At 43.0% G+C, this 17117-nt stretch overlaps 1 protein-coding gene across 6 annotated transcripts in view; it reads left to right on the forward strand.

Annotated features, from left to right (window-relative positions):
- Nucleotides 1–17117, forward strand: part of LOC138844720 (protein sidekick-1-like) — a 193819-nt gene that overhangs the window by 45989 nt on the left and 130713 nt on the right. For all 6 annotated transcript variants that reach the window (XR_016217602.1, XR_011380958.2, XR_016217603.1 and 3 more), the window contains exon 2: nt 16604–16722. Coding sequence is in view for 3 of the 6 variants with exons in the window: in XM_089309499.1 (XP_089165625.1) it covers nt 16604–16722 (119 nt within the window). In the remaining 3 variants the exon portion in view is untranslated. The remainder of the gene's footprint in view (nt 1–16603; nt 16723–17117) is intronic.

Here is a 17117-nt window from a genome sequence, read left to right on the forward strand (position 1 = left end):
AGGGACACAACTACTTGAACCATCACTGGCCGCCTCCCAGGAAATGCATTAACAGGAAGCTGGATCAGAAGTAGATTGGGTACTTAGACCCACACACTCATAGATGGGTTATTGGTGTTCCAAGGTATAACTTAACCCATTGTGTCAAACACTAACCCCTTCTTTGCTAGTTTGTTTCTGTGCCCGTTCTCTTTGAAGAAGCCACCTAGGGATCCTTAAATAGCCAAAATATATAACAGTTTTAGGCTCTTTGAATCAAAACAAAATTTATCTTTGAGAATGTTTGAATAAGGTATTAATTTTATAGTTCCATTTTTTCCCATGTGGAGGATAGTATGTGCTTCTTTAGTATATCCAGTATTGCTATGAGGCAGTAAAATGAATTTCTTAAAGGTGAATAATTTATTTTGTACCATTCTTTCTTGAGAAAATAATACTAATGCATCCTAAAAATTCTTAAGAGGTAAGCCTTTCTTCTCATCAGTTAGACTTTTGGAGATTGGTTGTAGGAAATGATAGTGATAGGATCTAACATTTTTATACTAGCTTATTATGTTTTGGGCAATATTTTATGCATACCTAATTGTATTGCTGTGAAACAGGTACTATTATATTCATTTTTATATGTAGAAATGTTGAAGCCAAGATGAAGTGACTTTTCTAATGCCAAGTAGCCAGTGAATTGGTAAAGTCGGAAGTTCATTTTGCCTCTGTTGAGGCCAGAGATGTGCATGAAAATAGATGTAAAAGATTAATGCTAAATTTTATAACAATATGACATTTCTAAGTATTCTCTTACATACATATTCAAATACAAACATGTATATAAATCAGAAAACCAACTAACAACATACTGATAGCAGGAGTTACCTCCGGATGTTGGGATTATGAGTGATTGTGTTTGTATGTGTTTTTCTTGGGCACGTTACTGTACATTTTGGGGGAAATTGTCTGAAGTTATTTTAATTTGATTAAAAGTTAGTACCTTTAGATGGACTGTTCTCACTGTGTAAGGCAATTAAAAATGCTGGTTGTCACATTACCAGGATCTTCTCTGGGGACCCTCTTGTTGGGGTCACATTTCCCTCTCGCCCATCTGTTGGCTCAGTGGTTTTGTAAATGGATTCAAGATTTCCACCAACAAGTTGATGTTTCACCCTGCTCTCCTCAAAAGCTTCCGGATAAATCCCCTGCTTGTATTGGTTTAGCTATAAGCAGATATTCAGGTTAGTGAAGAACATCCTGTGCAGTTATCTGTTTACTCCATTGAGCTCTTCATTAGTGTAATGTTAATAACAAGGCTGGGCGTACAGTCAGGATGCAGCTGTTCGACTTTGCTGCGTCTTGTGCAAACGTCCTGTCAAAAAAAAAAAACCTTACATTTGGTCATAAAGGGATGTATTGCTTGAGAGTCTGGAAGTTAAATGCAGATCTCTTATACTATGTCAAGAATAGTTGAAACAAATTGTCTTATATGCTATAATTCTAATATATTTGACCTGATTACTTTAAAATTCAGTTTGGTTAGAGGAATCTCTCCAAGTTTTCCCTAATAAAAACTGGGTCATGAAGTCCACCCGTTCACTTGATTCCTGTTCCAGTGGGCGTGTTGATCTTTATCTGACCAGCCTCAGTACCAGCACTTTAGAGGTGCTTGGATGGCATGTCTGAACTTGTGTTTTGGCCTGCCTGCTTTCTTGCTTGACCCTGCACAGCCATATGTGTGTGTGGATTAAGTTTCCTGTTGCTACTGTAATAAAGAACCCCAGATTTTGCAGCTTAAAACAATGTTCCTATCTTATTTCACAGTTCTGCAGGTCAGTATGGTGTGTGTGACAGTGTCCTCCTCTTAGAGTGTCATGAGGCCAAAATCGAGTTGCCAGTAGGGCTGTCCGTGTTCCTTTCTGGGAGCTCTGAGGATGGAGTGACATCCCAGCTCATTGCAGTTGCCTGGATTCAATTCCCGCTGTCCTGGGATGGAAGCCCCTTTGCTGCGGGCTGCTCACACCCCTTCTCATGTATCCATGCAGCCCTCTCCAGCAACAGCAGCCTGAGTTCCAGTCAGCAGTCTTCTTCCCTGCTCTCACCTCTGTTTTAAGAGCTTATGCTTAAATGCAGAATATTATTTCATTCTCAGAAGAAGAACATCTTCATAGGATCCAGGAATTAGAGACATGGACAATTTTGGGGGGGCTGCATGGATACAGCATATGATGCATATGAATGTTTCCCTACTCTCTGTTTATCTTGACAGTGATAAACTTGTGGTAAACATTCTTTTAGAGTGAAGCCAACTTAGTGAAGGTGGAAAATAGAAAAAGGCCATAAATAGAGGAGACAGTCTTGAGTGGGATGTTGGAGCTACTTTGGGTTTGATATTCTCAAAATTGAAGAGTCACAGAAGATGGGGAAACCATGATCAACCTAAATATGACATGGGACTGGACATAAGGTTTTTATGGGATGGCCAAGAGGTATATTCACAAAGTAAAAATAAGTAGTAAAAATACATACAATTGTAGGAGAATCATGTAATGGAATTTAGATAGTGATTTCCTGTTTCAGGAAATCCTAAGTTTTTGAGTTAGAAAATAATAAAAGGAAGTGAACATTTCATAAGGATTAGTCTGGAAGTGATAAGCTATTGGATCGAAGGTGTGGAGAGTCTTGACAGGTGAATATGAGATAAAGGGTCTGAGCCATCATCAGGAAGCACCTTCTTTATCCAGTACTCTTAACTATAGGCTTCGTAAGATTTTTAGTATTTCAAGACATAGGGGCCAGCGCTGTGGCGTAGCAGGTAAAGCCGTAGCCTGCAGTACCGGCACCCATGTGGGTGCCGGTTCAAGTGCCGGCTGCTCCACTTCTGATCTAGCTCTCTACTGTGGCCTGGGAAAGCAGTGGAGGATGGCCCAAGTCCTTGGGCCCCTGCACCGTGTGGGAGACGTGGAAGGAGCTCCTGGCTCCTGGCTTTGGATCGCTGCAGCTCCGGACATTGTGGCCAATCAGGAAGTGAACCAGCAGATGAAGACCTGTCTCTCTGCCTTTCCTTCTCTCTCTGTGTAACTCAGACTTGAGTTACCTATCACTTGAGTGATAGGTAAACTCCTAGCTTTGAGTACCCTTGGAACAGTCTGGTCTTGTTTTCCATATTGATCTTTCTGGTGGGGGTGAAATTCACACGTATGCATGTCAGTGAGTGTGACCAGCTTTTTCTATGGAGATCTGATTAGTTTAAGTTTAAAGCCACATTTTAGACATGACTTCAGTAAAGGTTATAGGCACTCTTTGGCTCTTAAATTTCATTTCAGAGCAAGAGGTCCCTAAGGGTTGGTTTGACTTATTTAATTACACCGTATAGAACTTGGGTAATAGTTTTATAAAAATCTTCAAGGCAAATTGTGTAATTTAATACAAAGTGGTAAATTGGTAAACCTTTAACATTTGTCATGAGACAAGTGATTGAGATCATGATTAAATAAAGGGGAAAATGTAGGTGTATCATATTTGATGAGGAATGACAATATTTGTGTGTTTTTGATAAATCTAGAAGGAGTGAAATCTCCCGAGAAACATGATGTACCACTGATCTGAATGATACAACTGTTACGGACTCAACAATGAAAAAGCTTGTTGTCTTCGCAATTAACAATTACTAATGTATTCTAGCTGTAGGAGTGTGCTAGGTGCTGAATCCTAGAGGTGTAATCTGCGCTGGTATAGACCTCTTGTAGTGGGGAGGCAGAACCACATGTACTGATGTAGGTTGTGTGCTTCCATGGTAGCTTACCATGGGCTAGTGAGAGCTTGCAGATACACCTAGCATGTAGAAGGTTATCATTGAGTGTTGCACTAGTCAAAGTGACTTGTCCCCACCCTCTTGGTGAATGGTTAGCAGTCTTGCAAGGTTTAGCTGAGACCCACAGTACTCCTGCAGAGTCACTTAGGACATTTTGCTACCTTTATCCTGCACAGCATGCAGCGTGTGCTTCTGCCCCCAGCATTTTCAGTCCCTCAATGGTTGTGGAGCACCAGAGGGAGTGCAGGACAGGGAGGTCTGGGACACCCAGCCTCTCAGAGTAGAAAAAAAACTGTGACTTGCAGAATTGATATCATATATGGGGGTCTTCAAATTTATGGAAAATGTGTATTATGAAATAGATTTCATTTTTTGCATGAGAATAAATTTAATTTTTAATTCCAGTTTTCCCTGAACTTTTTGAAGTCTCCTCATAGTAACTAAGTAATATGGATCACCTGTCAGTAGACTTTTGATCTGCACCAGTTTAAAACTTTTCCTCTTCTGGTCAAGCCAGAGAAAAGGCAGAAACAAGCCAAAATCAAGTCTTTGGCTGAGACAAGAATCAGTTCTGTTCAGGGACAGTAATGTATTTGCTTCCACACTCCTGACTCTCCTCCCTGCCTTGAGGTATCCACCTTGCATGCACATATATGTTATGGAAAACATTCCAGTTCAAAGGAAACTTTTTGTTTTGCCTCTGTTCTTGCAAACGATTTAATATTTGTTTACTTTTTTACATTCATGTGCAAAAGTCTAAGTTCATTTCACTGTTTTTTTTCTAATCACAGGCATATGAATATGCACTAAAGCTCATTCACTTCCATAATACTGAGAGCTACACCATTGTCTTGTATCTTCTTGTTTAGGAAGTGGACACTATGTTCCCTTTGGCCAGTTGAAGAGGCCACATTTTTTTTCACCTTATGTTTTCTTTCCTGTGTAAGATGAATTCATGATAAAAATATGCTGAATCCCTAGTGTGAGCCAGGAACTACTTTTAGTATTGTGATAAACCTGTATAGACATGGTGCCTTTCCCTACAGTGGTGTAGTCCAGTAGAAGATGGATAGTTATATGGTAATGTTGGAATGTGATGAGAACTATCAAGAGGGCATTCAGAGGACTGAGTGGTTTAGGAGAGGACATTATTGCATAATGTTGTATTGGAAAGTATTTTTTTTAAACTTCTATTTAATGAATATAAATTTCCAAAGTACAGCTTATGGATTACAATGGCTTCCCTCCCATAACGTCCCTCCCACCTGCAACCCTCCCCTTTCCCACTCCCTCTCCCCTTCCATTCACATCAAGATTCATTTTCGTTTCTCTTTATATACAGATCAGTTTAGCATACATTAAGTAAAGATTTCAACAGTTTTCTCCCACACAGAAACATAAAGTGAAAAATACTGTTTGAGTACTAGTTATAGCATTAAATCTCAATGTACAGCACACTAAGGACAAAGATCCTACGTGAGGAGTAAGTGCACAGTGACTCCTGTTGTTGACTTAACCAATTGACACTCTTGTTTATGGCATCAGTAATCACCATAGGCTCTTGTCATGAGCTGCCAAGGCTATGGAAGCCCCCTGAGTTCACCGACTCTGATCATATTTAGACAAGGTTGTAGTCAAAGTGGAAGTTCTCTCCTCCCTTCAGAGAAATGTACCTCTTTCTTTGATGACCCGTTCTTTCCACTGGGATCTCACTTGCGGAGATCTTTCATTTAGCCCCCCCCCCCGAGTGTCTTGGCTTTCTATGCCTGAAATACTCTCATGGGCTTTTCAGCCGGGTCCGCATGCCTTAAGGGCTGATTCTGAGGCCAGAGTGCTGTTTAGGACATCTGCCATTCTATGGGTCTGCTGTGTATCTCACTTCCCATGTTGGATCATTCTCTCCCTTTTTGATTCTATCAGCTAGTATTTGCAGACACTAGTCTTGTTTATGTGATCCCTTTGGTTCTTAGTCCTATCATTATGATCAATTGTGAACAGAGCTTGATCACTGGGACTAGTGAGATGCCATTGGAACATGCCACCTTGATGGGATTGAATTGGAATCCCCTGGTATGTTTCTAACTCTACCGTTTGAGGTAAGTCAGCTTGAGCATGTCCAGAATTGCACATCTCTTCCCTCTCTTATTCCCACTCTTATATTTAACAGTGATCACTTTTCAGTTAAGTTTCAGCAATTAAGAAGAATTGTGTATTGATTACAGTATTCAACCAAAAGTATTAAGTAGAACAAACAAAAAAAATACTAAGAGGGATAACATATCAAGTTGCTCATCAACAGTCAGGGTGAGGGCTGATCAAGTCACCGTTTCTCATAGTGTTCATTTCACTTTAACTGGTTTCCTTTTTGGTGCTCAGTTAGTTGTCACCTATCAAGGAAAACAAGTGGTATTTGTCCCTTTGGGATTGGCTTATTTCACTCAGCATAATGTTTTCCAAATTCCTAACAGGGATCACTTTTCAGTTAAAATTTAAACACCTAAGAATAATTGTGTGTTAATTACAGAGTTCAACCAATGGTACTAGAACAAAAAAAAAAATACTAAAACGGATAAAGTATTACATTGTACATCAACCGTCAGGACAAGAGCTGATCAAGTCACTGTTTCTCATAGTGTCCATTTCATTTCAACAAGTTTCCCCTTTGGTGCTCAGTTAGTTGTCGCCAATCAGGGAGAACATGTGATATTTGTCCCTTTGGGACTGGCTTAATTCACTCAGCATGATGTTTTCCAAATTCCTCCATCTTGTTGCAAATGATCGGGTTTCATTGTTTTTTGACTGCTCTATAGTATTCTATAGAGTACATGTCCCATACTTTCTTTATCCAGTCTACTGTTGATGGGCATTTGGGTTGGTTCCAGGTCTTAGCTATTGTGAATTGAGCTGCAATAAACATTAATGTGCAGACAGCTTGTTTGTTTGCCAATTTAATTTCCTTTGGGTAAATTCCAAGGAGTGTTATGGCTGGGTTGAATGGTAGGGTTATATTCAGGTTTCTGAGGAATCTCCAAACTGACTTCCATAGTGGCTTAACCAATTTGCATTCCCACCAACAGTGGGTTAGTGTCCCTTTTTCCCCACATCCTCTCCAGCATCTATTGTTGGTAGATTTTGACTACAAGAAGTTCCGTGAAAAAGTTATTATAATCTACATGTCAAATACAGTGTTGTTAATCTCCAGGAAGATGCTGGGAAGTGGTCACCTGCTAGTATACCTATCAGTGTTGACAGTTAACACACACACACACATACACACACACACACACACACTTTCCAAATAGTTATGTGTTATTTGTATATGTTGTAGAAAGAAAATTGGATGCACATTTGAATTATGAGAACAAGTGTCAAAACCAAAAATTAATAGTTTTCTGTATATTTAAAAGAACAAAGGTCATTTGGTAGGTATTCAGGCAGATGCTTGTATTTTGTCCTCTGTAAAGATGTACTTTTTAATAATGCACTTAATATTGCCTGTGGTGAGGACTGTTTTTTTTTCTTTTTTAAACAAATGCAGAACCTGTGTAGATTAGTGATCTGCCTGCACATGACTGTATGCAGTACAATCCCATGTGAGACCCATTCACTGATGTGCCATAGCACTGTCCAATTGCTGTGAGGTTTCTAAATGCTTGTTCTTAATTACAATATCAACATGAGTGTGGAAATGGTATCAATTTATGGTCATACTTTGACCGGCAATGTTAATTTTATCCTCACAAAAAGTCCTGTATTTGTACACTTAGTTCTGTGTTTGTACATACAGACTTGCCATCAACTTATATAGCAAAAATATTACTCTGATTGTGGGCACAGCCTCAGCTGCCTGCTAATGCCTTGGTGGCTGTGAACACAGTATCCTTCAAGTATGGGTTCCAGTCCTTGGTTCCTGACTACATCATGGGGATTAGAAGCCTGCAGGGCCTGGCCTGAGTGAGTATAGCAGCTTTATTGACAACATTGACTCCTTCATTCATTCAACAAATAGTGCCTGAGAGGATGACATTTCAAGAGGGAAAGGAGTGATCTACACAGCTCTGCAGAGAAAGAACTTTCCAGAAAGAATAAATAGCAGAATGAATTGCTTGAGATCTGAGAGATGCGGTCAGGGGCACCACATCATTCAGAGCCTTTTGGGGTGCATTGTGTGGAGCAGGATGACAAACAGTTGGAAGACACTGAGTCAGGGTAGAAACAACATGATCGTACTTAAGCACTAAGGTCACGAGTAGCATGACTTGATTGTGTGTTGAGAACAGCACGCAGGGGACAGAGATGAAATCACAAAGATCGGTTAGGAGGCCACTAATGATCCAATGAAAGGGAATGAAGTTGATGGATCAGATGGCAGCCATAGAGATGGTGGAAGCGTTGAATTAGGGATATATTTTATTTGCCTTTTATCTTCTAGTGTTTCTTTACAGAGAACTATATGGTATGTAATGATCTGTAGTCACCCTACTGTACAATAGAACCCCAGAACTCCTTATTCCAATCTAGCTGGAACCTAGTACTCATCCATCTACCTTTCCCCCTCACTCCCACCTCACTTTGCTCCCCATCCTCTGGTAACCACTATTATATACACAATTTCTATGAGATTACCTTTTTTTTTTTTTTTTTTAGACTCCACAAGGACTTTTTTTAGAGTGAGATCAAGTCATAGTTCTCTCTGATTTATTTCACTTACATAATGACCTCCAGTTCATGTTGTTGCAAATGAAAAGATTTCCATTTTATAGCTAAGTAAGATTCCATTATTTATAGGTATCATATTTTCCTTATATATTTATCAGTATTCCAGTACTTAGATTTTGTCTTATGTCTTGGCTATTGTGAATAATGCTTCAATAAACATGGCAGTGCAGATGCCTTTTCAATGGACAGATTTCATTTCCCCTGGATATATATACCCAGGGATAGAACTGCTGGCTCATATGGTAGTTCTACTTTTGGTTTTTTTAGGAACTTCCATACTGTTTTCCAAGATGGCTGTAGTAATCTGCATTCCTACCAGCAGTGTGCAGAGCTTCTCTTTTCTCCACATTCTTGCCAAACCCTTTAATATTTTGCCATTTTTGGAAGGTTTGTTTGAACGACAGAGTTGCAGAAAGAGGGCGAGGGGGAGAAGGTGGGGAGTAGAGAGAGAGAGAGAGAGATCAATCTTCCATCCACTGATTCACTCCCCAGAAGAACGCAATGGCTGGAGCTGGGCCAATCTAAAGCCAAGAGGCAGGAGCTTCTTCCTGGTCTCCCAAGAAGGTGCAGAGGCCCAAGCACTTGAGCCATCTTCTGCTGCCTTCCCAGGAACATTAGCAGGAAGCTGGATCAGAAGTAGAGCATCCAGGACTTGAACTGGTGCCCATAAGGGATGCTGGAGATGCAGGTGCAGGCTTAACATATTATGCCACATTGCCATCATGCTGGGGAAAAATTTTAAAGGTAGTTTTTTAACATATAATATGACCTAACATGCATTTAATAATCATTGTTTTTGAAAGTTTATCAGCCTCCCCTTTTTGTATGAGTATTTGTTTTACACGTGCTTGTGCACATATCTATACCTTTGTCTATGAGTTTTCTCATTGCGGACAGCTATTTGGAGTTATTTTTATTTTTAGTTACATGTTCTTCCATCACTGTTCTGGGGAATGCTGGATGGAATGGTTACTTTCATTTCTCTCTTTCTCCATCATGATTGTTTCCTGCAGTCCCATTTATTCTTGTCAAGTTTTCCTTCATGCCATCAATCTGCCTCATTTGTGTATCCATCCTGTTTCTTTTTCTTTCTTTCAGGGCTGCAAAGAGCCATAGATGGTCTTTTATTTGGTTGGTTTTCATTCTTGATGCATATACAAACCACTGGAGTATGCATTTTTGAATCTTATAGATGTCTTCCAGATAGAGCTTTATATTATTATGAAGATATTTGTCATTTGGGCAGCTCAGAAAGATTTTCTCCATGCGGCTCTCTGCTCACCTTTTATATTTTGCAGACAGCAGCTTGTCAGTTGACTTGGTATTCATGTCTCTTTAGTTGCCGCATTCTGTAATTGCAGAAATTCTGCTGTTAATGGCACATCTCTGGTTTGAGGGTATGCTCTAGAAATTGCTGGTGGTTGCTGACCCTATTATTTTGGAATGTATACTGAGTCCGTAGCTTCAAGTGATTGTATTTCATGTAGTATTCCATACACAGTTCTGTAAATGTGTCAGCTTAGCAAACATTTATTCAGTGTTCATGAGGTGTTATATGTAATACTGTGTGGTCAATATGCTGTCTCTATAAGAATAACAATTTATAATGGAAGACAGACATTAAACTACTGAATAAAACTCATTATAGCGCTACAGATAGTGTTAAGTGCTGTGAAAACAAAAAAGCAGTGTATGAAGATGGAGCTAGAGGTACTGAATGCAGGTCAGAAAAGGCTCTTGGGGAGGTGACATTCTAGCACAGCTGTTCGATGTGAGGGACTACACCCAGTTTATGGAAGAGAGCAGCAAGCGCAGAGTGCATGAGGCAGAGCCTGGTGACTGAGGGTCACAGAAAGATCTGAGTGGCAGATGCTAGTTAGCTGGTGGATGAGGTTGGAGAAGTAGCAGGGGTACTTCAAGAAGCTGATACGATACGGTGAAGGGTTTGGATTTTATTTTACGTCTAAGTCCATGGAGAATTTTCAGTAGAGTAGGCTGTGCGTTGGTTTGTGTTTGTCTTAAAAAAAGTCATCCTGGTTGCTCTCTGGAAAATAGATTGTAGGCTTGCAAGGCAGAGAATTTGAGACTCTTAAAGCAGTCTTTGTGAGCAGCATAAGTAGACTTGGGCTGTAAAAGTTGGCCTGAAGCTGGAGAGAAGTAGCAATGCTTGGATTAAGTCTTGAAGGTAGAGCAAATAAGCATGTTATTAGATGGATACTGAGAAAAAGAAGCAAACCCAATTTTGGCCAGACAATGAAGTGAATTACATTGGATTACTGACAAGTGGAAGACTCAGAGAAAAGCAGGTTTGCAGGGAGAAAATATGGAGTTCCATTTTGGGATTGTTATGGACTCTTCATGGATTTCCCTACCTTCCCTTTCTTTGGAGGCAGTGACAGGTACAGGAGCTGAAGAGTGGGCAACCAGACTAGAGGTGAAGGAGGCAGTGGGACTGAGAGCTGCATAGGCAGACAATGAAGTTGGTTATATATTCAGGAGATTGAGCAACCAAGTAAATATATTGAGGTTACAACAAACTATGTTTATTATTGACAGATAAGGAATTTATAAATATAGAATGAGGAAGATTAAAAAGAATTTGAAGATGTCAGACAGGAATTGGAAATTTAAAGTAAATTCATGGTTTTTAAAACATGAATATAAATGTAGATACTGAAAATCTATGCATATGACACCACTTTAAAAGTTTGTAGAAAATGGAATTAAGAGATAAGTTTATTTTGATGCGAAAAGTTTGAAATCCATGCATATGGGAAGTCCTCAAAATGGTCATGGAAGATGTCTACAATCAAAAATAACTAGATGAATTTGTAAATTCTGTCATCTCCTAAGAGGGAAATCAAAGTTCCTTGAAGGAACAGTTGATTGCAGGGTATGTGTAATGAGCCTGGGAAATATATTTCTCTAAGGAATTGAAGAACTCTTCAGGGGCCGGTGCTGTGGCTTAGTAGGTAAAGCTACCACCTGTGGCGCCAGTATCCCATATGGGTGCCGCTTTGGGTCCCAGCCGCTAGATTCAGTTCTCTGCTAATGTGCCTGGGAAAGCAGTGAAAGATGGCTCAAGTCCTTGGACCCCTTTATCCACGTGAGAGACCTGGAAGAAGCTCCTGGCTTTGGATTGGCAAAATTCTGGTCATTGTGGCCATTTCTGGAGTGAACCAGTGGATGGAAGATTCTCATTCTCTCTCTCTCTCTCTCTCTCTCTCTCTCTCTCTCTCATCTCTCTCTTGTCTCTCTCTCTCTGTCTCTCTTCTCTCTCTTTCTTTCTCTGGCTCTCTAACTCTACCTTTCAAATAAATAAATAAATCTTAAAAAAAAATTCTTTCAGAGTGATAGGGTGTGTCATGAAGATGCAGAAGTTAGCTTGAAGGAGCGCACACTGGCCAGATACTGGATAATTTCAGCACTAAAGTAAATGTTGATGTTGTATACGAATAAGTGAGAGATAAGAAAAATTTCTTCTTTACAGCGGGGTGTTTTGTTAATGATGAAGAAGTGGGTAGTTCAAAAAAAAGTCATTATTTGGCATCTACCATAATGATACTTGATTCAGATGGAAGTTACAAATGGATCCTGATGTTGGTGGGAAGAAGTTAGATGAGACATTGAATGCTGTGTAGTATTGGGTTATCTCCCCATAAAATGGGTAGTTAAAAAAACAAGTCATTATTTGGCGTCTACCATAATGATAGTTGATTCATATGGAAGTTACAAATGGATTTTGATGTTGGTGGGAAGAAGTTTGATGAGACATTGAATGCTGTGTAGTATTGGGTTATCTCCCCACAAAATGCTTATGATTTACAGAGGAAAATCTGGTGACCAGATGATTTAGGTTAACCTCACCAGTCGTGACATACGTTGACATCATGTGATTCTTGATGAGAAAAGCTGAGAAAAGGTTAGTGTGATTTCTGAGGTTTTTCTGATAAAATGCCAACATGAGTTTGACTTTGAGGACACCTTTACAGTTTTTGCTTGAGGGACATCCTAAAGAGTGAAAGATTGGAACTCTTGAGAATTGTCAATATCACAAAGGTGGGGAAACACTGAGCAGCTATTTGAGAATAAAAGAGGTACAGCAAGGGAATGCCGCATTTGATGCTGGGCAGCAAGTGCAAGGGCTGCTGTTGACAGGCACAGCGTGTGCAGAGGACCTCTAGATTGGACTGACAGTGTGGTATCAGTTTCCTTATTCAGCTAGTGATCTGAGGTTCCAGAGGTGAATATTCTCTTGTGGAACATTTACTCTGGTGAACATAGGGCAGATCAGCCCTTATGTCAGAAACTTGCTCTCTAAGAGTAATGAGAATGGGTGCAGTTAGATAAAGAAGGTGATTGGAACAGATGTGGTAAAACGTTAATGATGGAGACATTGCAGTTCAGGGGATGCAGTTCCTTGTAGCATCCTTGAACCATGGCCAGCTATTTGTGTGGAGGTGAGGTGATGGCGGAGAGTTGGGTTTAGTACATATCGAGGTCTTTAAGGTTCCTGTGATAGAGAAACAGAGGAGGAGAGGATGAGTACTGGGCACCTGGTAGGGGGCCTGATAGTGCCAGACAGTAGAATCTATACTGAGTAGGGATTGAGAGAGGACACGCATGAGGAGGGAACTGTGGAGATGTTACGAGAGTGATTGGAGGGGCCAGTACCGTGGCTCACTTGGTTAACCCTCTGCCTGCATCACCAGCATCCTGTATGGACACCGGGTTATAGTCCTGGTTGCTCCTGGATCATGTTAGAACCCTTGGTTTAAGACTCAAGTATGGCCGGCGCCGTGGCTCAATAGGCTAATCCTCCGCCTTGCAGCGCCGGCACATCGGGTTCTAGTCCCGGTCGGGGCGCCAGATTCTGTCCCGGTTGCTCCTCTTCAAGGCCAGCTCTCTGCTGTGGCCCGGGAGTACAGTGGAGGATGGCCCAAGTGCTTGGGCCCTGCACCCCATGGGAGACCAGGAGAAGCACCTGGCTCCTGCCATTGGATCAGCGCAATGCGCCGGCCGCGGCAGCCATTGGAGGGTGAATCAACGGCAAAAGGAAGACCTTTCTCTTTCTCTCTCTCTCTCTCTCTCACTGTCCTCTCTGCCTGTAAAAAATAAAATAAAAAAAAAGACTCAAGTGTGCTGTCTTGAAGCACACTGCTTCTCTATTCTGTAGTGTGAACTCCAGGTCATTATTATGTAATTGTTAGCAGTCTTAATAGGTAAAAAAAGGCTGTGTTCTCTTTGATGGGTGCTCTTGTTACTCACCCTCCTACCTAGGCTAGAAAGCAGAGTACCTTTAGATGTTTCTACATGCATGTGGAGTGACTCAGCTTTTTCTCTTTGTAGCTTTGGTATTACTAGAATCTTCCCTCTCTGCCACCTTCGTTCCATGGCCCTGCTGCAGATTATTGTCATCCTTTGCCTCTTATTCTTGTTCTGCTCATCCTCCTCAAAAGCACCAGTCGTTTGACCAATACATGCACTCAGTAAATGGAGAGAATACAGGGAGGCACTTTGAACACGTAGGGGCATTTCTCTTATCAAATGCCTGACACGGGAATGTTACTGCTGATCTTGCTCTGATTAGATTTCTTTCTTCTTTCTTTCTTTTTTAATGATTTATTTTCTTAAAAGTCAGAGTTACACAGAGAGAGAAGGAGAGGACGAGAGAGAGGCAGAGGGAGAGGTCTTCCGTCTGCTGGTTCATTCCCCAGATGGCTGCAATGGCTGGAGCTGCTGCAATCTGAAGCCAGGAGCCAGGAGTTTCTTCCAGGTCTCTCACATGGGTGCAGGGGCCCAAGGACTTGAGCCATCTTCTACTGCTTTCCCAGGCCATAGCAGAGAGCTGGATTGGAAGTGGAGCAGCTGAGGCTCATGCCTGCACTGCAGGCAGTGGCTTTACCTGCTACGCCACAGCGCTTACCTGCTAGATTTCCTCTTTCTAACATAGGCAGTACAGTACTGTCCTTTTGAGAGGAACAAAGGTTGTAAACCTCATATGTGAAATGAGAAGTTGAGTAAGAAGACCTTCAGGGGCAGGTATTTGATGTTGGATGGCATTAAGAAGCTGCTTGGAACACCTGCATCCCATATGGTATTCCCTGTTTCAAGTCCTGGTGTTGCTACTTTACTCAAAAAAAAAAAAAAAAGGAGAGATAAGATTTTATTTATTTGAAAGGCAGAGTTACAGAGAGGGAGAGAGATAGATCGATCTTCCATCCACTGGTTCACTCCGCAAATGGCCTCAGTGGTGGCTGGGACTGGCCAGGTCAAAGTCAAGAGCCAGGAGCTTCATCTGGGTATCCCACAAGAGTGGTAGGGCCCAAGCACTTGGGCCATCTGTATTGCCTTCCCAGGCAATTAGGAGGGAGCTGGTCCAGAAATGGAGTATCTGGGACTGGAAGTGGTACCCATATGGGATGCTGGCGTTGCAGGGGGCAGCTTTACCCACAACACCACAGTGCCAACACCTAGTGCTGCTTATGATGCAGCTCCTAGCTGATGTATCTAACATTGAGAAATGAGAGAAAAAGTACCAACATGATAACGTGCACGTAGAAAATGTCAACAGTGACCTCAGATGCTGCCTTTCTGTATTCTGTCTTGCTTTGTGGAAGATAGGATTTGTCCCATTTCAAACACATTCCATAGGTTAAATGCAGGGCTAGACTGTGAAGGGTGGTGACTGGCAAGCAGACCTGTGTTCTGTGGAGAACTGTGTAGATCACAGGTGTTCCGTGTCCTTGTGCAAGTGGACACGTAAGAGTCTGAATAAATACATTGCAAAGATTTCCTGATGCGTGAGTCAGAGAATACGCCAGACAGAATGTTTGTAAGGAAGAAGAGAAGGAATGTGTACCAGAATCTTTTCTAAGTTAAACTCTTTTTCAAATTCTGTGTTAATAGGGTATGTAGTGCATATAATATCAAATTCTACACAAACTCTAGTAGTTGGTCTTGATGCAGTATTTTATTTACAGCTATGTCTTCCTTTTTTAAATTTTTTACTTTTTTCGATCTTACTTATTTTTCATTGAGAGTTACACATGGAGAGGATGAGAGGCAGAGAGAGAGAGCGAGTGGAGAGAGAGGGAGGTCTCCCATCTGCTGGTCCACTACCCTGTTGGCTGCAAAGGGCGGAGCTGAGCGGATCTGAAGCCAGGAACCAGGAGCCAGGAGCCTCCCCGGGGTCTCCTGCATGGGTGCAGGGGCCCAAGGAGTTGGGCCATCTTCTGCTGCATTCCCAGACCGCAGCAGAGAGCTGCTTCGGAAGTACAGCAGCCGGGACTCGAACCGGAGCCCATATGGGATGCCGGCACTGTGGGCGGTGGCTTTACCCGCTACCGCACAGCGCTGGTCCCTCCTGGAAGCTGTTCCCCGTGGGATCCAGCTGTCTGCTAACGTACCTGGGAAAGCAGAGGGAGATGGCCCAAGGACGTAGGCCCCTGAACCCAGAGGGAGCACCAGATAAAGTCCCTGGCATCTGCTTTGGCCTGGTCCAGCCCCGGCCTTTGTAGTCACCTGGGGGGTGATCCCCCAGATGGATGCTCTGGCGAGAAAGAGCGCTCGTGATGCCGCTTGCATTGCTTCTCTCCCCATGCGGCTTCAACAGCATGCGCTGTGCCAAACAGAAGCCAGGGGGCAGGAGCTCCATTGAGGACTCCCAGGAGGCAGGGAAGTGGGGTGCAGAGTACCTGGGCCACCAGCGGCTGCCCCGCCTGGGTAAAGCCTGGAGGGGCGGGACTGGAAGTGACCCTGGGTGCGCTGGACGTGGGATATCGCAGTGCGCAGATGCGTCCCGTTGCGCCATGGCGATGGCCAGTGAGGAGTGCGCCTGCGCCTGGCGCTGTGACCTGGAAGTGCACCCGCAGGCGCATCTGCAGCTGTGCTGGTGCTCAGGTAGGAGTCAGCGTCGTGTCCGCTCCTGCCCAGCACTGGCACAAGCCTTGAGGAGCCATCCTCGACGGTGGTGGCCCACCCTGAGGAGACACAGTGAGTGCCCCCCAGGTTCAGGCCGGGTTCAGATGAGGCTGCAGTCTGAGGCGGCCACATCAGTTATCTTGGGCTTCTGGAAATTTCTAGGTGCAGTCTTTTGCTTTGGCCGCTTCCGGAAGACTACACCTCAAGACTGGGTTCGTGTTCCAGAGACACAGAAAGGCCTACCTGCGGAGAGTTTGGCGTGGTGGCCTTCCTGTCACTGGGTAGGCGGGGCCCAGGGTGCAGAGCGGGGGTGGGGTGTGTGTGTGAAGGGTAGCTGGGATAGAAGGTGGAGGAGAGGGTGTAGGGGGGAGGTGGGAGGAGGGAGCAAGGGGGAAGGATGAAAAAGTGGCGTGCAGGTGTGGAGGCGAGGAAGGTAGGGGCAGAAACCCTCGTGGGGCAGAGGGAAGGGAGGGGGAGAGTGACAGGCATCCCGGTGAGTGTGTGGTTGGGCGTGGGGTGGGGAGAGGAAGAACTTTTCCCACGGCCCCGGTTTTCTACCCCTGGCGGGGAGTAGCCTTGGCCGCATCCGTGAGAAGAGGCCTTGATCACGGCCTTTCTTCTCCGGGTTGTTCGGCAGTGTAAGGTGTGTGTGCGCAGGAAAACGGGCATGGGGCGC

This window comes from Oryctolagus cuniculus, chromosome 12, assembly GCF_051225735.1.
Source record: "Oryctolagus cuniculus isolate XC-2025 breed Fujian yellow rabbit chromosome 12, ASM5122573v1, whole genome shotgun sequence".
Classification (NCBI taxonomy): domain Eukaryota; kingdom Metazoa; phylum Chordata; class Mammalia; order Lagomorpha; family Leporidae; genus Oryctolagus; species Oryctolagus cuniculus.